At 45.9% G+C, this 19566-nt stretch overlaps 1 protein-coding gene across 1 annotated transcript in view; it reads left to right on the forward strand.

Annotated features, from left to right (window-relative positions):
- Positions 1 to 2032: 2032 nt before the first annotated feature.
- LOC105283401 (homeobox protein aristaless) overlaps positions 2033 to 19566 on the forward strand; it is a 127123-nt gene continuing 109589 nt past the window's right edge. The window contains exon 1 of the mRNA XM_020033011.2: positions 2033 to 2180. Within this exon, the coding sequence (XP_019888570.2) occupies positions 2033 to 2180 (148 nt within the window). The remainder of the gene's footprint in view (positions 2181 to 19566) is intronic.

Genomic DNA, 19566 nt, shown 5'->3' on the forward strand with positions numbered 1-19566 from the left:
AGAAGTTCCAATTTGAATATGACATTTGGGGGAATGTGTGGGGCTATCATGTGAAAATGTGCGTTGAAAAATGATGAGGAATGGTGTCAGTTGGAAGTTGTTCCTTCTAAGAAGAGCAACGTTGGTTTGAAATATTCAACGAACACACACGATGAATATTACGACGCGAGTAATCGATGAGAAACAGAGGAATCGATGTGCCTTGCGTAGAGATGACGTCTGCACGAACTTATAGAACAGTGATCGGAGATTTCAAGAGAAGCAAGGTGAACTCGCGTCAAAGGATACGTCATTACGTCCTCGGTTATAAATACTGAAACACATATGACGTGGGTGATCATCAGCTGTGATGACGGAGAATTCTTTGCTATTGATGAAAGAGAAGAGTGAGTTTTATATCTTAACTTAAAGAATTTGACAAACGCGCGCGTCAAGAGTAACCATTAGTGCGTCAAAGTGCCTAATCATGCAGTGAAGCAACGCAATTTGATAGACTGGTCGAGTTTGCGACGCGATTTAATCTTCTCGAGAAAGAATCTCCAAGGTTCCATTGAGACGCTGCATTTAGTGATCTCTGTGTTCCCAAAAAATATTAAATCAAAAGAAATCAAAACTGTTGAAGCTCGCACAGTTCTGGAGAATAGAATCTTCGCCATCATCCTATTGTCATCTGTCACTACGCCCCACGTGTCGGGCGTCAGCTGATCGTTCCGCAATCAGAGGTAGCCGTGTAGTCAACGTTGATCATCTTGAACCTGATGCAAAAAGATGAAAAAAACCTTTAACTTAAAGAACTGGTCGCGATCTCGCGAAGGAAAACAGGAGCGAGATCGGCAATCCGTAGCTTCGTAAACAAGATCAACGTCAGAGATCGACACGTAAAACGTGGCACGTAAAACCGTGACTGGGTTCATTGATCTTTCCGGGTACATAAAACCTGCGTGCCTGCGTGCGTGCTCACGCGAGCGCGTGTTTGCGAGTCCGGCAAGAGTAGCTTTTTGCCCGGCGAGAGAGGTGACGCAGACGTGGTTCGCCAGTGCGCGATGATACGGTCTCCTGATAACGATCGATGCGATAATGATGCGCCGCTACCAGACGACGGAATCGATAATAACATAACGCGACGCAACTTGTGCCCGCCCGGAAGCGGAAGCGTGAGGACGCGACGATCGGATCTATTGGATCGTGAAGGAGAGCAAGAGGCTTTCTGAATCGCGAGGGAAGCGATTCGCGGAACGATCTCCTCGGAAAGACCTAGACATTCGAGGATAATCGATCGCCGGAATCAGCAGAAAGAGAAAAGTGCGCTCTCGATAACGGCGAATGGGTGCGACGCGTGGTACGTGATCGCTGTATCTGGTCTCTGATCCGACAATCCGCTATCTAGATTAGGCGCGACCAAGCGTTCGCGATACCGCCGTTAAGGCACTTTCATTGCGACAGTGTCATTTGGATCCGGATGACGAGGCAACAGCCGGTTCTGTTCAAAGATCGAGTTCCGGTTGAGTTCTCGTGGCCGTGGCCAACGCGATTGTCAAAGCTGATGGAAAATGATCAAGGAGGATTAAAATCGCGCCGATTCTAATCGCTTTATTCTCGCGAGGTCCGAACCTGGAGATTCCCGAGACTCGAGGTCGAGGAGGACCATTGAAGAAGTTGAAAGTAAAATCTTGATTTATGAGACAACGTACCGAAACGGTTCCAAGCTTTCCCACTGCGTCCGTCTCATCGGAATTGCGCGCTGAACATTTGGAATGCAAAGTGCTCCATAAAGTATCGCGCGCTAAGCTCCGCGGATCTGTGTAATTTCACGGGGAGAGAAGTTGAAGGAGCCCTTTTCGCGGCGGATACTGGCTTATGTCGTTAATGAGACTACGCGGACGAAGATGCGGACGACAACGGCGAGGACGAAGACGCCACGATCCCGGTGTGCACAGTGAGAGGACATGAAACTCCGTTTTCATCCCCCGTACGCTATTGTTCCCCCCGGAAAAATCCGCGATCGTGCAACAGACCGCGCGAACCACCGACGATGGATCTCAGCACGACGCCCAGAAGGGCCACGGAGGGCGTCGGCGACCTGCAGAAGACCAGAGTAGCGAAGAGCGTCTTCAGTATCCGCAGCCTCGTCGACGTCGAGGAAGCGGAACTGCCCGCGCAGGATGACGAGTGCTCGCCAAGTGAGTCCTTAATCTATCTTGGTGCTTCCATTTTCGTATTTAACTGATCGATCGATCGCATTGATCGATGGATGGAGTGTAATCTTCGGCGAGGATTCGCGTCTCGAGATTGCACGGACGCGGAAGTGACGCTTCGTGCCTATTTCTGGATGACGATCTTTTTTAATAATGTTTCACTTCTCACAATTGTGAGAAGAAATTCTGTGAAGAGATTTCTAATAAATATTTGGTGTCTATTTCTGATGAATGTATAAACGATACGATTCTATTATAAAATTTTTTCATAGAAATTCTATGATAACATTTTTTCTATGACGTGTCTTCAGCATCTGCCGTGACTGAGAATTGCGTTTTGTAAAAATACACCGGCTGAAATGGTGTAATAATGTTGTCGATTGTATTTATATAAATGTTTGATTATCTAATATCTTAATTGTACCATACTTCTCTTTTTGTTCCGCTGATGGAAACGTTCAGATAATTTTGTTAGATAAAACGACAATTTTGTTGCTTTGAAGATATGAACGACCACGTTATGACGCACACGTGCATTCTAAAGCCGTCTACTAGACACGTTAATTATTAAGTTGATTAAGTTGGAAGTATAATTATTAGAATGATCCGTGTAATTTGTTGTCGCATGAAAAATCTATTCCGCGAGTTGATTACACGTTGCTGCGGAATCGTTAATTACAATAAACATATATCGACGCGATTTAAATGACAGTTCTGTTTCTCTCTCGCGATAATATGCACGTACATGCTTACACATGTATGCATCGAGTGTAACACTTAGGATCGGACACGAAGAATTCAAACGGATGTCGGCGTGTCGTGATATTAAAAAATTAGCACATTTCGCTTGTAAATGCAAGAAAATTATTAATCCCAATGGCAATTTCAACGCTTTTTTAATCACGCAAAACCGCAATATCGAACTGATAAAAATATCTAATTAAATAACAGAAAATTCAGATCGCAAATCGTTATGGAATTCCCTGTTATTTGCAAGGATCTGCAATTTTTCAAGTGTGCATTGAACCGCAAAAATATTCGCGCAAAATACCATTCCAAAATACTGGGATCTGTTCGCGGAAACGCGCGCGAGCGCCGTCGTTCGGCTCCGCGGAGAGAAATCTGCATCGAGATGCAGCGGGCAAGATCGATCATGATGTCGAGTATCTCTTAAGGTACGATCAGTTACCTACGCCGATCAAAGCCGCGCGACATTCCGGCGGCTTGAGAAACCCCGGGGCGGGTTTCGCTTTTTCCGCGCGGAGCGCCTTTTGTGCCTTGGGATTCAGCAAAAACCGGCCGCCCTTATAAGAGCGGCGGAGTTAATTAAGGCGCATTTAAAGTCGGTAGATCGCGATAAGACGGCGATTAACTTGAAATTAGTCCGCCCATGGATCTAGCAAAAACTGTATCGCCGTCGTTATTGCCGACACGTATCGACGGTGTAGATAAATACGTGATTGAGACGACGCCCAATTAGACCCGGGGCATGGGGGCGAATTGTTACATCACCGCCACGTATCCCGTAGAATTCGCTCGTAAATCTAAAAAAACACCGGACACAGAGACTACTTCATTCGCGTGTCTTATTCCCGCGCACATCGAAACGCGGCGCTCGGCTGATTGAACGAATCAAGTTTCAAATTAAATTGCTAAAACGCATTGACAGACGATAGATCCCAAATGATCGCTGATCAATGTTATTACGGTTCGACTAGCAAATGAAATTTACGGAAACATGAATTTTGCTGTTTGAATATCTGCTTTCCGAATGATCAAGCAAGTCAGGCGAACGGACAATCGCTTTCCTGCTGTTGAATTGACGACGTATTCTCGACGAGCGAATTAAGGGGGGAGCCTGCTTTAGAACGCTGAAAATAAGGTATATTTTACGAACTGTTTTTGGAGAAACTATACAGCGGATCATTATAAAACTTTGATGCATTTATTAGTACATGTTTAGAGATAAAAAAAATTATTTTTTGATTTGAATATATCGCTTGTAGAGGTCGTCCTGGAGAAATCTTAGTGCAGCCGCGTCGCCGGTATTGCAAATTGGTGAGCATTCTCCTGCCTCCAAATTTCGTCTAAACTGAAAAATTGAAATATGTCTCGTTATTTATGAATTCCCATCGTCGATGAACCAAAGAGAGAAGAAAAAAGTTGAAAAGTGCCAAAATGGTGGAGCTTAGAACACAAAAGTACGATTTCTAGGCAAAGTTTTTGAACTTTTTCATGCAAAAATAATTGTTTAACTTAATGTTTTTATGAATATTAAAGGTTCATCGACGATGGGAGTTCATAAATAACAAGAAAATATTTCAATTTTTCAGTTTGGATGAAATTTGGAGGCAGGAGAATGCTCACCAATTTACAATGCCGGCTGCACTAAGATGCCTCCAGGACGACCTCTACAGGCGATATATTCAAATAAAAAAATAATTTTGTTTATCTTTAAATATGTACTAATAAATGCATCAAAGTTTTATAATGATTCGCTGTATAGTTTCTCCAAAAAAATTCGTAAAATTATACCTTATTTTCAACGTTCTAAAGCAGGCTCCCCCCTTAAATTCGCTCCTCGGACAATCCGAGATGGACATTTCGCCTCGCGAGTATACCTGATTGCTAGGCGGAAAACGCGGGAAAAGCCCGCGCGATTGGCAGCGGGGAAGCCGCGCTGCCACGCACTGCACTCGGCCGAGTTTTTAGCTGGCTGATATGTAAAGTACCTGCCGGGCAGAACGATAACGCGCGTTACTCGACTCTCTTGCAGTGGCGAATAAATAGCGAATTACCATTTACTTGCCGGCCGATAAAGCGAAACGAGCTCTCGCGCGATAGCGGAATCTCATTCCGCCCGCGAGTCCCGCGGACTATCGGCTTGTTATCAGGTAATTACCAAGATAGTGCGTCGATTAACAAATTACCTACGCGTGTAACGTAACATAGCGGAAATGCGCGCGCGATTATTAATCGTCGCCGATAAATTAATTGTCCGCCGGAAGTTGATCTCGCGACAGACGGAGAGACTAGATCTCGTCGATTTGACAAGTGCAGTTGCACTTAATTTATGTTACTTTTGTATAATATGTACCATCTGACTTGGTATGTAATATGTTACATATGCTTCAGCGACGTAATCGAATATTGATTTAAAATTACGACCGGGGGTGCACTCGCAAGCGACGGTGGTTAATTTGCAAAATTGTCACGACGCGTGATACATCGATTCCATCAATTTTATGAGGCAGGTAAACGAATTATTTCATCCGCGTATGCGCATACGCAGATAAGCGGGCGGAAAATAGGAATTGTTAATCTAACCCAGTCACCACGCACCAACGAGCTAACGAATTCTGCTTCGAATATACGTAACCACACTTTGAAAAAATAATCAATTGTTGCTTACGAAAGAGGAGTCATTAGCATTATTATCAAAAGTCCGCCAAGGTATTAGACATTAAAGAGAGAGAAACCTATTTCACATTACATGTACAGTCCAAAGATCTACAATACGGCGGGACTAAAATGCCGTTTATATTTAACGCCGTATTTCCCATTGCTGTTGTTGCTGCTAGTCGTTAAGATAATTTCCATATGCGGTTTCAAAAAGTTCCTCGCTTTATTTCGTCATGTTAATCGATTAATTCACGGATTAATGCGCGTGCACTTATTCGGCATTTATTTCATGCGTGTCCGCAAAGAAAGCAGAATTATATACCGGTCGCCGTCCTTTATTAACGTTACCCGGGAGCCCGTGAGCGTACTCGCGTATTTTTCGCGGATAGATAATTAAGAATGCACTTACTCGACGATCGCGTTTTTTATGACGCTTAACGACCCCCGAGGAAAGGGGGGGTGAGATGGCATGTGCACGGGCCAGTTTGTCGGCGCCATATTACGATCCGGCCCGGTCGATTAAACGCTATAAATGGCCATGACAGACGGTGTAATAGAATTGGGGTAACTCCGCGGGCCAATGGCGCTCCGCGATTAAGGTGGGTGGATTCGTGCTCGATTGGCTTTCACGAGCGAGGGTTGATGCTCCCCGCGGGCAGACTACGTCTTTATCGGTTCCCGTTATCCCATTACGGGAACGATCCACCCTCGCGTTTAAAATTTCATCGTCCTGGAAACGTGACGTCCTGCCCCTCCGCGTGCACTAATGCTCTATTCAAATTAGTGGCTGTATAATTGCATAGAATTACGAAACCTTTATCCACGATGGGCGCGCCGGGAACCTCCCTTAGGCCTTTACATCGAGAGTTACGACGCATCGCTGGGAGAAATTCGGAGATTCCGCCTTCTTCGGTGGAATATTGTTATCGCTTGTGTACGCTGTATCTGGTATTATTGAATTAATTTGGCCACTTGAAATTGCGGCCGACTGTGCCAAAGATTAATAATAAAATGTATCTTGTCTGGACGAAATCTAAAGGAATTATAAAAACAGCTAAAAGATTATGATAATGTTAATGAAACTGTTTTTTATCTAAAGTTAAATACATGCGGCGTGCAGAGTGCAAACATTACTAAAGTTATTCCGCGCACACCGTGCGACTGACGGCGCCGCTGTCAGATGTAATCATCGGCTATGGTTTATACGTGCGCGACAAGCAATCCATGGCACACGGGTTGAATTTGCAAGTTGATTAACAGGACTAATAATCGAGGTGTGCGATCTGGCAAAGTCATCCGAGTCACTTGCCGTAATTGATACGTAATTTAATGTAAACATCATATTAAAAAAAATGAGTCGTGTAATGTATACACATCGTAATCTCTTTCATGAATTTTTAATACAAATGAGACAATTATGTTAAGCACACGGTATCGCGTTCAGTGTATTTACATTTAACGCACTTAACACATTCTCCAGTGACCGACTTCGGCACACAATATTTCCGGAGAAACTTCGCTCGTTTTTACCAAGATGCTCACTCGCCAATCGTTGCCGGCAATTATTCAGCTTTCTAATTACGTCAGGGGAGGGGGAGGACGCAGCAGCTCTGCTGTCAGCTCGCTTTGGAGAGCTAGGCGATCCCGACGAGCGTCATGGGCGCTAGCTTCACGTTCTTCAGGAGAGGGTCGGGCTGGTGCATTCGCCGAAAACCCCGGCGTCGGCTTCCACGTCGGGGTTCCGCCGCGACGGCGCGCAGCTAATTGCGAAAAACAAAGAGGGGCCCTGCCAATAATACGTGCCAGGCGGGCCGTAAATAATACCGCGCGGGTTTTACGCGCGCGTATGCGGTGCCGCGGTATTCGCTGATTGGTCGGCCCGGTAGAGCCGCTAATTGTGTTTTATTAGCGTGCGCCCCCTGCCCAACCCCCGCGCCCGTCCGGCGCGCTCGTCGCCTCTCCCTTTCTCACGTTTCCCGCTCTCGCTCTTTCTCGTTACACAACCCCCTCCCATCGCCGAACATCTGCGGTCTCGGCTAACTAACCGCCCGCCCATGTACTAACTACGAGCGACATTGTTATTAAGGGAGCCCTACAGTGTATCTAAAAGCCACGCGCGCGCGCATTCACGCATTCGCGGCGGCGCGACACGAGAGTACCGTGCCTTTGATCCTCGTTAGGAGCTGTTGCGGTATTATGAGAGAAACCTTCCGCGGGAACCTTTCGCGCTTTCGTCGATTATCAAGAAAGGGAAGCAGCAGGAAACGTTTAAGATAACGCCGGTTTAACTTGAATGCGCACGCATGTGGAATTGTTTATCTAATGGAACAAGGCTCGCGACTGTAGGCTACTAATTGTCCTCTCATGAGCGACTTATCTTCCAATTAAAGAAAAGAGAATGAAAAGAGAAAATTAAAAAGAATGTTTATTAAAAAAAAGTATTCTTTAATCAAAACTCGGCGCGGCCGAGACCGCTACTAATTAATCGGCCGGTTGACCAAGGCTCTCGCGAATCGTACGATCGGCCCTCGCGCGTGATCTCAAGGTCGGAACTCGAGTACCGTATCGAAAATCGAAGATCAGGAGGCGCGCGAACGGGCGTTTCTTCGGTTTGTCGGGGGCGGGGGGTTGGGCCCTCGAGGCGGCTTGGTACGCAGAGGAGGCGAGCAGGAGCGAGTCTTATTACGCCGAGCGGAGTCGGCGTCGGCGAGCATGCTGGCGCGCAATCAAATAAATTAGTCGGAATTACGCGGAGCCGTGGGGGTCCGGGGGGTGGTGGCGCGGCCGCTCACCACCGCTCGTCTTCGCCACCAATTAGCGGAGCTTTATCCCGCGCCGGGTTGTTCGCACACGCGTTCGTGTACTCGTGGAACACGTGAAGGTGCATGCGTACGTACGTGCGTGCATATTTCACGCAGGTACGCCGTCTCGCTTTCCGAGAAATTCGTTGCTGCCCCTCATAGCGCGCGGGGGCCGCCATGGTACCGTGACTCTCGCGAGCACCGCCGCGCCGCAACCCTCCACCGGAACGAACGCGTACCCCCGTACGATTTGCGGCGCATCGCGAGACTTTATTGGTCCGCCGGATTAAACGAAAGGCGACGCGCTACACGAATCTAACGTACGACCGCGTAGCGATCGTTCATTGCGCTTATTTATTAAATGGCGGCCCGTAAGACCAATTATCGAGGTATATATGGGTGTAGGGTGAACCCCAAACGCGCCCCTCGCGGAAATTGCAACCTGCGACCGCTCCTAGAAATTAATGTAACAATACATGTATTGAACAAACCCATTATTTTCTTGATAAAAAAACTGCACAAAAATAATTAAAGAAAAATTCAAAGGCTCGTACGTCCGCGCACGATATTTCTCCGCGCAGAAACAACCCTGCAGAAGCGCAGGCTCGTTAGCCGACAAGCTCGGTCTCGCGAGCGCGCTTTCGACGAAGGTGTTTGTCAATCGTCGCACAATTGACGGCGGAAAGTGGATTAACGCTCGCCATTTTGATTCCGCTCTCTAAACTGCATTACGCGCGCGCGGATGTCGTAATCCGCTAACGAGCGCACGATCCTCGTGGGAGTGACGACGACGCGGCGGCGACAGCCGGCAACGGGCAAGGGTAGGAGTACGAAGAGGCAATAACGGCAACGCAATATCGTACAACGCGAACGGTAACGCAAAGCGGTTACCGCGTATTCTTGCGTGACGCGTTATTAGCCGATTGGCTCATTAATCGCTCCGACGGTCCGAAACAGTCGAAGCCTCGCCGGTGCTCCCCCTCCCCCCTTTCCCCCTTCTCCCTTTCTATCCGTTCTCGCATGGGAAGTAATTGCTAATCGCTAATTGCGAGCGCAAACACTCCATCCAATTAACCCCTCCCTCCCGCGGACGAGCGCAGTTCGATGCGGCGTAGCCACCCTTTCGACTCCATTCCCCCCTCACCCCCAATATTAACTCGCTTCCATAAACAACTTACATCCGATCCGCGATAGATCACGCTTCCTGCAGCAGAATGAGCCCAAGATGGCCGGCCTGCGCTGTGCAACAGTCGTTCAATTGCTAATCCACTTTTTCTACTCCATATTTGCTTCGGTTTTTTTATTGCATTCAGTGCTGATTCATCAGATGCGCCACTGCGTTTGATTTCCCGCGCAATTCTGTCGCTACAGGAAGACGCAGGATCGACGCAGGATCGACGCAGGATCACTTAAAGATCGTTTAAGGCAATCGCATTAATTTGTATTGGCGGACACGCGTTTCGAGCAAGCCATTTCTCGCTCGAACAGGCGAGCGAGAATATTATACACACTTTCAAGTCTGCCGTTTTTCTTACCGATCACCCTGCACAGACACCGATACAGTCTTCGAAGGGTGCATGTGTAGATAATTAATGTAGGAAAATTACTCACTCGGGGAACCGTCCACCCCCTCGCTTACTCCGCGCGGTAACCGGTATTTTCCACCGAGGGGGACGCGCGTTCTCTCCCCCCGGGTTCATCCCCGGGACCGGCTAAAACAGATCGGTCACGGGCGATCTCCTCGTCCCGGTCCCGAGCGCGCAGGTATCACCTGTTAACTCGTCGGTGCCCCCCGATCGTTACGAAGGCGCCGGCGTCGTATGCAGCGCGACGGAAAAAAAACCGCTCGTTTCCTCGCGGCGTCATAATCATATCATATCCTCCCTCATCTGCCCTCGCGCCCTTTCCTCACCCTAATCTAATGAAATTTCGTCTCGGACAAAAATGCGAACCGGCTCGCGCAAGGGGGACAGGAAGATGGAAAGGAGGCGAGGTGGACGGGAAGGTACGCGAGGGAGACCCCCGCTCGATCAATTAAGGCTAATAAATGGCGTCCGCGGTGGAGGTCGCCGATGGCGACCGGCTATGGGGTGCGGGCAGGAGGGAGCGGAAAGGAAAACGTTGCCATGAGCCGAGACCGGCCGAGCTCTCCTTCCTTCTCTCTCCTTTTCTCTCTCTCTCTCTCCCTTTTTCTCTCTGTGGGTTTATGCTATTAAAAATGTAAATATCTGCCGGCGGCTCGTTATCGGATGTAAATATGGCGGCGACCGCGTCCGGGGCCTGGTGCCGGGACTAGATGGGGCGGGGTAGTGCCTCCCCCGTGCAGCTCCTTTGTTTCGTTATTTATTGGAATGCAGAGTGCGCGCGCGCACATGGCCGCTCGCGCCCGCACCGGAACCCACGCTCTGACGATGCGCTTCGAGAAAACAAGCGCAACATTTCGGCTGGTCCTCGTCCCCGTCCTCGCTTGCTCTCAGCCTCTGTCTCGTCTTGAGACTTACCCCCGTTCTGTACTCGAAATGTTTCAATCTCGTAAAACGCGCCCATGGAACCGCCGCAAAGCATCTTCATTATCACTTGCCTTCGCAAGTTGCACACGTGAATGTCGAGACGATATCGACGAGAGCAAATTCGAATATTGCGAGCAGCTCGCGCCAAGGAAGCGCTGTTTCTCGGAGGCGAGAACTCTGTCAGCCGATGCGAACGCGCGCGCGGGTCTGCTCTTCTTCCTGTTCCCCTCGTTTTTTCAGGCCCCGAACCTTTGATATATGACTCAATAAAATCAGACCCAAGGCGGGCCCGGAGTAAATATCAAACGTAAAATGTTCACCTCGTTAAGTTGTTCCGCAGAGTCGGGACGCCACGTGGGGAGAAAAAGAAAGAGAGAGAGCAAGAGAGGGACGAGGGAGATGTAGAGACACGCGTATCGGGACGAAGTGCCAATTAAGAATTCCGCTAATTAATGCAAAACAAATCGATGAAGCGAAATCGGAGTAGAGTAGACGTTGCTCGTGCGGACCGTACGGAACACGCTCGTTTATTATTCCATCGAATCCTGCGCGGATGATATAACGCCGTCTCCGGCGAGTTCATAAAATTTCATCAAACTCCAATACAAGTTTTCTATTCAATATATATGCAGATACATAGAGCAGTAGACGGACAAAGGTCGCGTGCTGCAATTGCGAAAGGATGGGTGTATAAAACATATAATTTAAGTATAAATATTGTAGAAATAATGTTTAGCTCATTTAAATATACCTTTGAACCAGCAACACGCGCGAACAACTCGAGCATTTCTGACGAGCTAAACGTGCTAACATTATTATGTATATTTATGTAATGTGATTATTATCGATTTAGGATTGACAGACAAAAAGAGTGATTCATTAAGAAAGAGAAACATGGCTCTCTCGGCTTGAATTTCTCATTTAAAATAACATTAGAGTGCCTCAACGACACGTCATTACGAGCAACAGTCATATTATTATCAGATCTAGCTATAGCGAGAGATTGTTTAGATTATCGGCAGGTGTGTGTCTTAATGACCGGCGAAATTACAGCCGAAATTACCTCCCGGCCTGAGAGAAACACGAGGAAATGTATAATGAAGAAGCCGGCGTAACGCAGCGCGATAGATTACCATGATATACCCGTCGCGGTGTCGTTTCCCAATTTTCGGCATTGCCTGGGTGACATGATACGCGTGTGCGAAACGAATTCTAAGCCGACCGTGGCAGACGTGAAGCTGTCATCTCGGGCGTTCAAATTACCGCAGCTCCGTTAGAGCGCGCGATGCGACATTGAGAATGCGGAAAAATCTCTTTTCTGCATAATATGTAATAATAAATAAAAACGCGAAAATAAAATAACACCTAGAATATTTTAGAGTTCTAGAATAGTTATAGCATAACTAAGGTAAATTGTGTACTTGCATTGGTTGGAACGCTCGACATCGCATGACGGATATCGAGCTTGGACGTACTTATGACTTTTGCAACTTGCACGTTGATCGTTTTATTGTAGATTTTCTACCGTTTCCTTTTGCGCCGATCCGCTTCGACGGGTCGAATGGCAGTTTCTTTTCTACAGCCGCTTGTAAATCGACCGTCTGGCAGATCGTTTCAATTGCACTTGATCGCTTCTTCTGTTCGCCGAGCCCGCGGCTCTTCTTATTTTTCCCTTCGCGATCATTTCGCCCGTTCGACGGGTGTTTGTTTTCGTGTCCCGCCGGCTTTATTTTACTCATTCGAAAGGAGAAGATATTTACGACCGCACTCCGTGGCCCGGAGTTTACTGACCACCTTCATGGTTCGCCAAGAACGATCATGTTGCATTACGCCCGCCAATTCCAAAAAGATCAGCCGCGAGGCGAGAAATGATAAGAGACTATATTAACATTAACATTTCAAATATCATTGACACGTTTATTCCGATAAAATATACGTCGCGTTGGGAGATAAAGACACTAAATTATCTTCAAAAATGAAGATTACAAAATGGCAATGACATATACGATCAAGTTCGCAAAAGGCCTCCAAAAGGCTCCAAAATGTTCATAGCTGAGGAACAATTCTTTTATACTTTTTGCCGTCCCAGATTTCGATCTGCATTCAAATATCGTCTCGAATATGCTGTCGCGACGTATAAGATGATTCTATATGACGTATAAAATGTGTCTCTCTTTAATTTTGCGTGTTATCTCATTTTTACACAAGAGTACTCACCCGAATGATGACAGTTTGATCTATCACGCGTGGCAGATAGAGAGTTCTCAAACTATTAGGAGTGTGATTTAGTTTTGAGGGTTTTGCAACAGATGGCTGTAGTGTCAGTTTGTTCCAATAGCTGTTTCCGATAACTGTTGTTTCTTACAGTCTTGACATTATCCATGACATTTAGTAGCATTATAGCAATAGATGCAATAACAGTCGTGTTTATATCATCGTAAAAATGCAACTTCCGAAACAGCATTTTCCACATGCGTTGCTTTTGTTTTTTAATCAAAACAAAACTGCCGCTGACGGTTATAGAATTCTTGTGGAAACTTGTGGTGATTCTGCCCCATCAATTAAGACGTGTGAATACTGGTTTAGACGCTTTAAAAGTGGTCATACTGATGTGAAGGACAAAGAATGCTCGGGACAACCAAGAAAGCTTGAAAATGCAGATTTGCAAGCATTATTGGACGAAAATCCAACACAATCCACTTCAGAACTTGCCAGAGCATTAAATGTTGATCGTACAACAGTTACGAAACATTTACATGAAATGGGAAAAATTCAGAAAGAAGGGAAATGGGTTCGACATGAATTTTCGGAAAGTGCCATTGCGAACCGGTTGAACATTTGCATTTCGTTGATCGCCAGGCAAAAAAAGAAGAGTCTTTTGTCTCGGATTGTTACTGGGGATGAAAAGTGCATCTATTTTGATAATCCGAAACGCAGAAAATCATGGGTGGATCCAGGCGAACCATCAACGTCCACTCCGAGACGCAATATTCACGGTTCAAAAGTAATGCTCCGTATTTGGTGGGATAGTGTACTATGAGCTGTTAAATCCGCATGAGACTGTCACGGCTGATCGTTATCGACACCAATTGTACAAGTTGAAGCAAGCATTGGACCAAAAACGACCAGCAATTGCGAGTAAACGACGGAAAGTGATTCTTCTTCGTGACAACGCTCGACCTGACGTTGCGTTATCAGTGAAAGAAACACTATTAGAGCTTGAATGGGAAGTCTTACCGCACCCCGCGTATTCTCCATGCGATTATTATTTGTTCCGGTCGATGCAACACGCTTTAGAGGATACACACTTTGATAATTTGGAAGAAGTGCGAAAATTCGTTGAGGAATGGATCAACTGAAAAGAAGAGTGATTTTATCGTGGTGGAATCGATCTCTTGCCAGAAAGATGGGAAAAAGTTATAGAAAACGAAGGAAAATATTTTGATTAAGGTATTCATTCATTATCATATTTAAATACATGCGTTTTTGAGCAAAAAAACCGTCAAAACTAAATCACACCCCTAATATGATACCCCATTCGCAATCCTTTAATCATCCGCGAATGGATGCAGGTGTTACCTGCGTTGCAAGTAGGCTGCGACGATTCGTTTTATCTTGCCCTCGAAGGCGGCGCTGAAAGTTCTTTGTTACCCTCGTCATCGTCATCGTCGTCGCCTTTCGTCATCGCGTGGTACCGCCATTAGTTCCGCGTGAGGAACGAAGGACGAAGTCTTGGTGAGGCTCGGTTAGCCATGCCGGAAACGATGACGAGGAACGAGCGAGCGGACTCGGGAGCGTGATCGACAAACTGCTCTCGACACCTCGCAATAACGTCTCGCGAGTGACGTAAGAGTATGTCGTGGCCGCTGTGGCATCGGTGCACCCTATTTCCATGCAAGAAAAATTAATATTCGTAAAATAAATCATCTATTCGAGACTCTTCGTTCGTGTGAATCGCTTTCTCGGGTCGCGAGCTTCCTCGAAAATTCGTTCCACAAATATATTAAAATGCTATGTAAATTCGTTACTGACATCTCGGCAATAAATGACTCATTATCGCTACGTGGACTGAATACATTTTTATCGTCGTGCACGACAGGGTATACATTACGATATTAAATTTACTGCAGTTCAGGTCGAATACTTACAATTAGCATTCGTTAAATCCACGATGACGAGCTGAAAAAGGCATTCAGCACGTAAAGTCATTGAGATTTCTTCGCGAACTCTTCGAGTCTTCCGACAGTACTTTGAAACTATAATAAATAAACTGTCACGTTTTTAATTTGCAGCAATATTTTGAGTGTTCGGTATTCCGCTCTTGCGTTAAAGTATCGCCTCGCGAAAACACCATCGCGTTGTCGAGTCACGTTGCAAGCCTGAGATGTCGTGACTCGGGAACAAAGCGCGCGCATTACGTAAGGATAATTCAATCTCGTTGCGGATTTGACGGAGGGAAAGGGTCAGGCCCCGAGTGGTGATTGGAGACGAGCATGATTCCGACGATTCCGAGAATCCATTAGGAAACACGAGTTTAACACGCTCGCAGACTCGGGGCCCTAGGGATGCAAGTCCTCGAGACAGAGAGAGGATGCCAGGAATGCCGATCATTCGCCGGTGGCAGGACAAGGATTCCCGGCGACGGTGGCCTCCGCGCTGAGTGTTTTCCGTAAATTCGGTTAAGATAGGGGGGCCCACCACGAAGTCGCCCCGCTACTCTCGTCCCTGATAACAGCCCCCGCCTCTGATAGAAGCCGTCAGGAACGCTCGTGTGTGCGTGTCCATACATATACAGCAAAATTGTCAGTCTGAATAGTAGTGTAAATCACACCTCCCTTATATTACATATACGTAATTTCGAGAGACAAAAACTCGCAAAAGTATTAACTGCATAATCCAACTGCTTTATTGCTACGGCATGTTTTATGATTTTATTGTAGAAAGTCTTAATTTTCCTTGCGTCGCGTTAAAATAATTTATCTGCGTCAGAATGTTTATTTGCTATAGTTTTCTTTGCAATGCTTAAGGTGGGAAATTAGGTAGCGCAGTAGAGAGGAAATATGTCAAAATGTATCTTTGTAAGAACATTAATATAAATAGTGTAGTTGACATATTAACATAATGTAAATGTTTTTAACGAATATTTAGACGAACATTCTCGTAAGCGTCTTAAGTTCTTATCTAATTTTTTACTTCTACAAAGTATTGCAATTTGCATGAACAATTTACGGTATTTACATGAGAATCACTTATCTTCGACGTGAAATATAGTCAGTTTATAGCCGATTTAAATAAGATAAGGATTTAAATAAGACATATTAAGACCAAATGTCTGTGTGCGGCGCGTATCTCATTTTCATATCGCGTTGCGTTTAAATTACTGCCTGCTTATTTTAGTTTCTACTTTGTGCATGACATTTGGAAGTCTAACCGTTTTGTGCAACATTCCTTCCACTTACAAATAATGGTTTCGCTTTAACATCACAAACTACGCTAAAAGTTACGCTCGCGCTTTACGAATCGACGGAACGTTGCAGAAATGATTATCGGCGTCTTTCTTAACTCACCTCCTTAACTTTGAATTGTTATGACCGATGTTTAACCTCGATGCTATGGATGTATTCTGCATTCTTGTTCCTTGACATCTTTTATTGGAATAAATATCTTCCAAACCCGAAATGTTAACCGGTTGACCGGGTGTTCGCGTGAATCGCTGAATGAGTCACATCTCTGGACAGAGCCATTAGTTCGTACAGTCCTGATCGGTTAAGAGCAGGCATCCCACCCCCCTCCCCCCCTCTCTCTCTCTCTGTCTCTCGTTTTTTTCATCGAGGTACTCGGCTATCTACCAGACGGGTGCACGCACCAGCAATGAAGAGGCACTTACGATTAGACCGGTGGAAGGTCCACTTACGCGATGGTCCACTAAAAGTTAGCACTGCTCGTAAATCGACCGGGAGACGCACTCGCTCCTGCCCGAGAGTTCCTTTCTTGAGGAATTTAGACGCGTCGCAGATAGCGAGGTGATAAGGGATCAGTTCTATGCCTGTGTGGAGAGACGTTTCCCGGCTTTTGTGTCACGTTCATCCCCGCAAGGTAATTTCTCGATAAGAGGGAAGAATTGCGGATAATCTCGAACGCGACGCGCTCGGAAGTTAATGCGCGCACGGATAGATAATTGCTGCAACGTTGCGATGAACAGCTTAAGTAATTATGGACGATGTTTATCGAAATAACTCTCTGAAAAAATGAAGTAAAACACAAAAAAGCGAATAAAAAACGATCAAGTGAAGCGTGAAACGGAGAAACAACGTTTTACTCGATGCGATTTCGGTTTATTTCCAACTTTGTCTTCCATATAATTGCATTTTTTTAAACAAAGATCTTAACATAATCTTACGAAGAAGTTTCATCCTTTATTCGCTAACAGAAATATACGCGAGGCACGTCTTATTTAACAAAATTAACGAAATCTTTAATTACGCCAGTCGGGGTGATGTCGATCTGGAAATTCGCCAATTACACCTCGCTAATAGATTAATTATACCGAGACTGAGCAACGATGGTCACGAGGCGGAAGATAACTCGCGCTACGCTCACGTTTCTATTTGCTTTCGGAATGACCTCGGTGAGTAGGTGGACTTGATTTATCCTCATTTTAGGGGACGCGCACGCTCGCACCTGGGTACCGTACCACGAGGCCCTGTATTAAGATTCTTAATGACGATATCGGCCAATATGATTACGCTCAGCCGCCCTGGCCCTGGGTCGCCGAACTCGGCCTTAATGGATTCCCCGAAATCGGCTTGCATGATTAATTTCGCATCGACGCGGCACCTCGCTAAGATCGAGTATCTCTCCGGTATCCCTCGTGACCTCGACGATTGAGAAGCAGTAGTCTTTTATCTTGGTCGACTGGCCGATCTCGACGACACGTGATTCTTCCACGAAACCGGTGATCGGGATACCCCGCGCCCGCATTTACAATCTCATCCCTTGAAAAATTAAAAAATGATCTCGGGGAGCGATAGCAGCAAGCGGAACTTGAAACGGCAATTTGACGGCAACCGCTCCTAAGTGATCTTTATACACGGTTTTTCTCAAGAGATGCGGGTTTTTTACAGATTTTTTACAGATTTTCCAGATTTACTTTTCAGACAAGTGCTTATCAATCGTTCATCCATTTCCCAGCGGAATCTATATTTAGTTCAAGTGGCTCATGTCGAATGGGATACGCTGTCGAAGACCGCGAGCATCTCGAGGTATCGAGATGGAAAAGCGCAAATTAGGGCGGATGATGAAAGAGGGGGCGGACGCGCATCGCGTGCGGGATAATCAACGCGAGGCAACATTAATTATCGTTATCGGGGTCCTCGGTCTGAAGCGACGTGCAACGACGGGAATGCGCCGAGTTACGCACGCGGGGGCTCAAAGGGACCGCCCGCGCGACTCGCGCTCTTGTTGTACGCGCGCGAGCTCGGATGCGCTCGCTGCACGCGCGCGTACAAGAGCATAACACCCTTATGCACGTGAGATGCAACGTATCGATACGCGGTTGGCTGCTTATGAGTCTATTAAGCGCGGATTATGCGCGTTCATACAATTAACAGCATGTTGCGGATGAACGCGAACGTTCATTCTTTCTTCTTTTTTTAATCAATATAATTTGCCTGTTGATTTCTGCAATTCTGTACGATCATCTCGTAAATTGTCGCTGATGTTGTAGTTTCAGATATTGTATGTGTGATTTAAGTGCTGAATCTTGAATTAAAAATGCAAAAGATTAATGTATATGAGGTTTTTTTAAGATCATTAACATTATTTCGAGAAATAAGATAATAAACACAAAGAGGAAAAGTAAAATTTTAACTTTAATTTTAACTTGAAATTTTAGTTTTGATTTTAACCGAGACAAAGGACAGCTTCGATTAAAGCGTGAAAATCCAAACTGGACAAGCAAAACAAGAACAAAATCTCAAAGTCATAGATCTCGCTAGATCTTAAAAGTGAATATATGAGAAGTATAATCTTAATATCATCTTAATTTCATTTTAATCATCACATATGATGATCACTATCGAATTATTTCCTCTCTATCGTGCAGAGCAGATTCTGCTTCTTCGATTTGCGTGATCGTACACTTCTCGCGAGAAACGCCGGTAGCGGTACTACTGAAAAGGTAACGACGCAAAAAGTTCGATCGATGCCGATGACGTGATCGGCCGCGAATAATTTACACGTCGCGGTTTAGCGGAGCAATTAAAAGCCAATCTAAATCGCGTCCTTCGTCTGCACCGTCACTGTTCGATGACTATCGACGGCGTTCACCTCGCCGTGCTCGCCAATTGGTTCTGAACGCTCCTAAATAATGCTAAGTCCTCGCCTCGATCGATTGATATCTGCCGCGACTGATGATTCTCCTGTCGTACTCCTCGATACATACAAATTGAAAAATATCACGAAACACATCCTCTTAGTCTGATTCAGCGAAAAGATACTGTCCGAATCGTTAACAGTACTTGATCGAAATCTTTATTGATTCTCGATTAATTGTACGAAGATTAATGAGGATTTTCTTGGTCCTCGATGGAAGTTTTACCGATGCTCCTTTGCTTTGTCAGTGTTCTTTTTTCCTGTCGCTTACTTTTTCAGCATTCG

Source organism: Ooceraea biroi, chromosome 2 (genome assembly GCF_003672135.1).
Source record: "Ooceraea biroi isolate clonal line C1 chromosome 2, Obir_v5.4, whole genome shotgun sequence".
NCBI classification, from domain to species: Eukaryota; Metazoa; Arthropoda; class Insecta; order Hymenoptera; family Formicidae; genus Ooceraea; species Ooceraea biroi.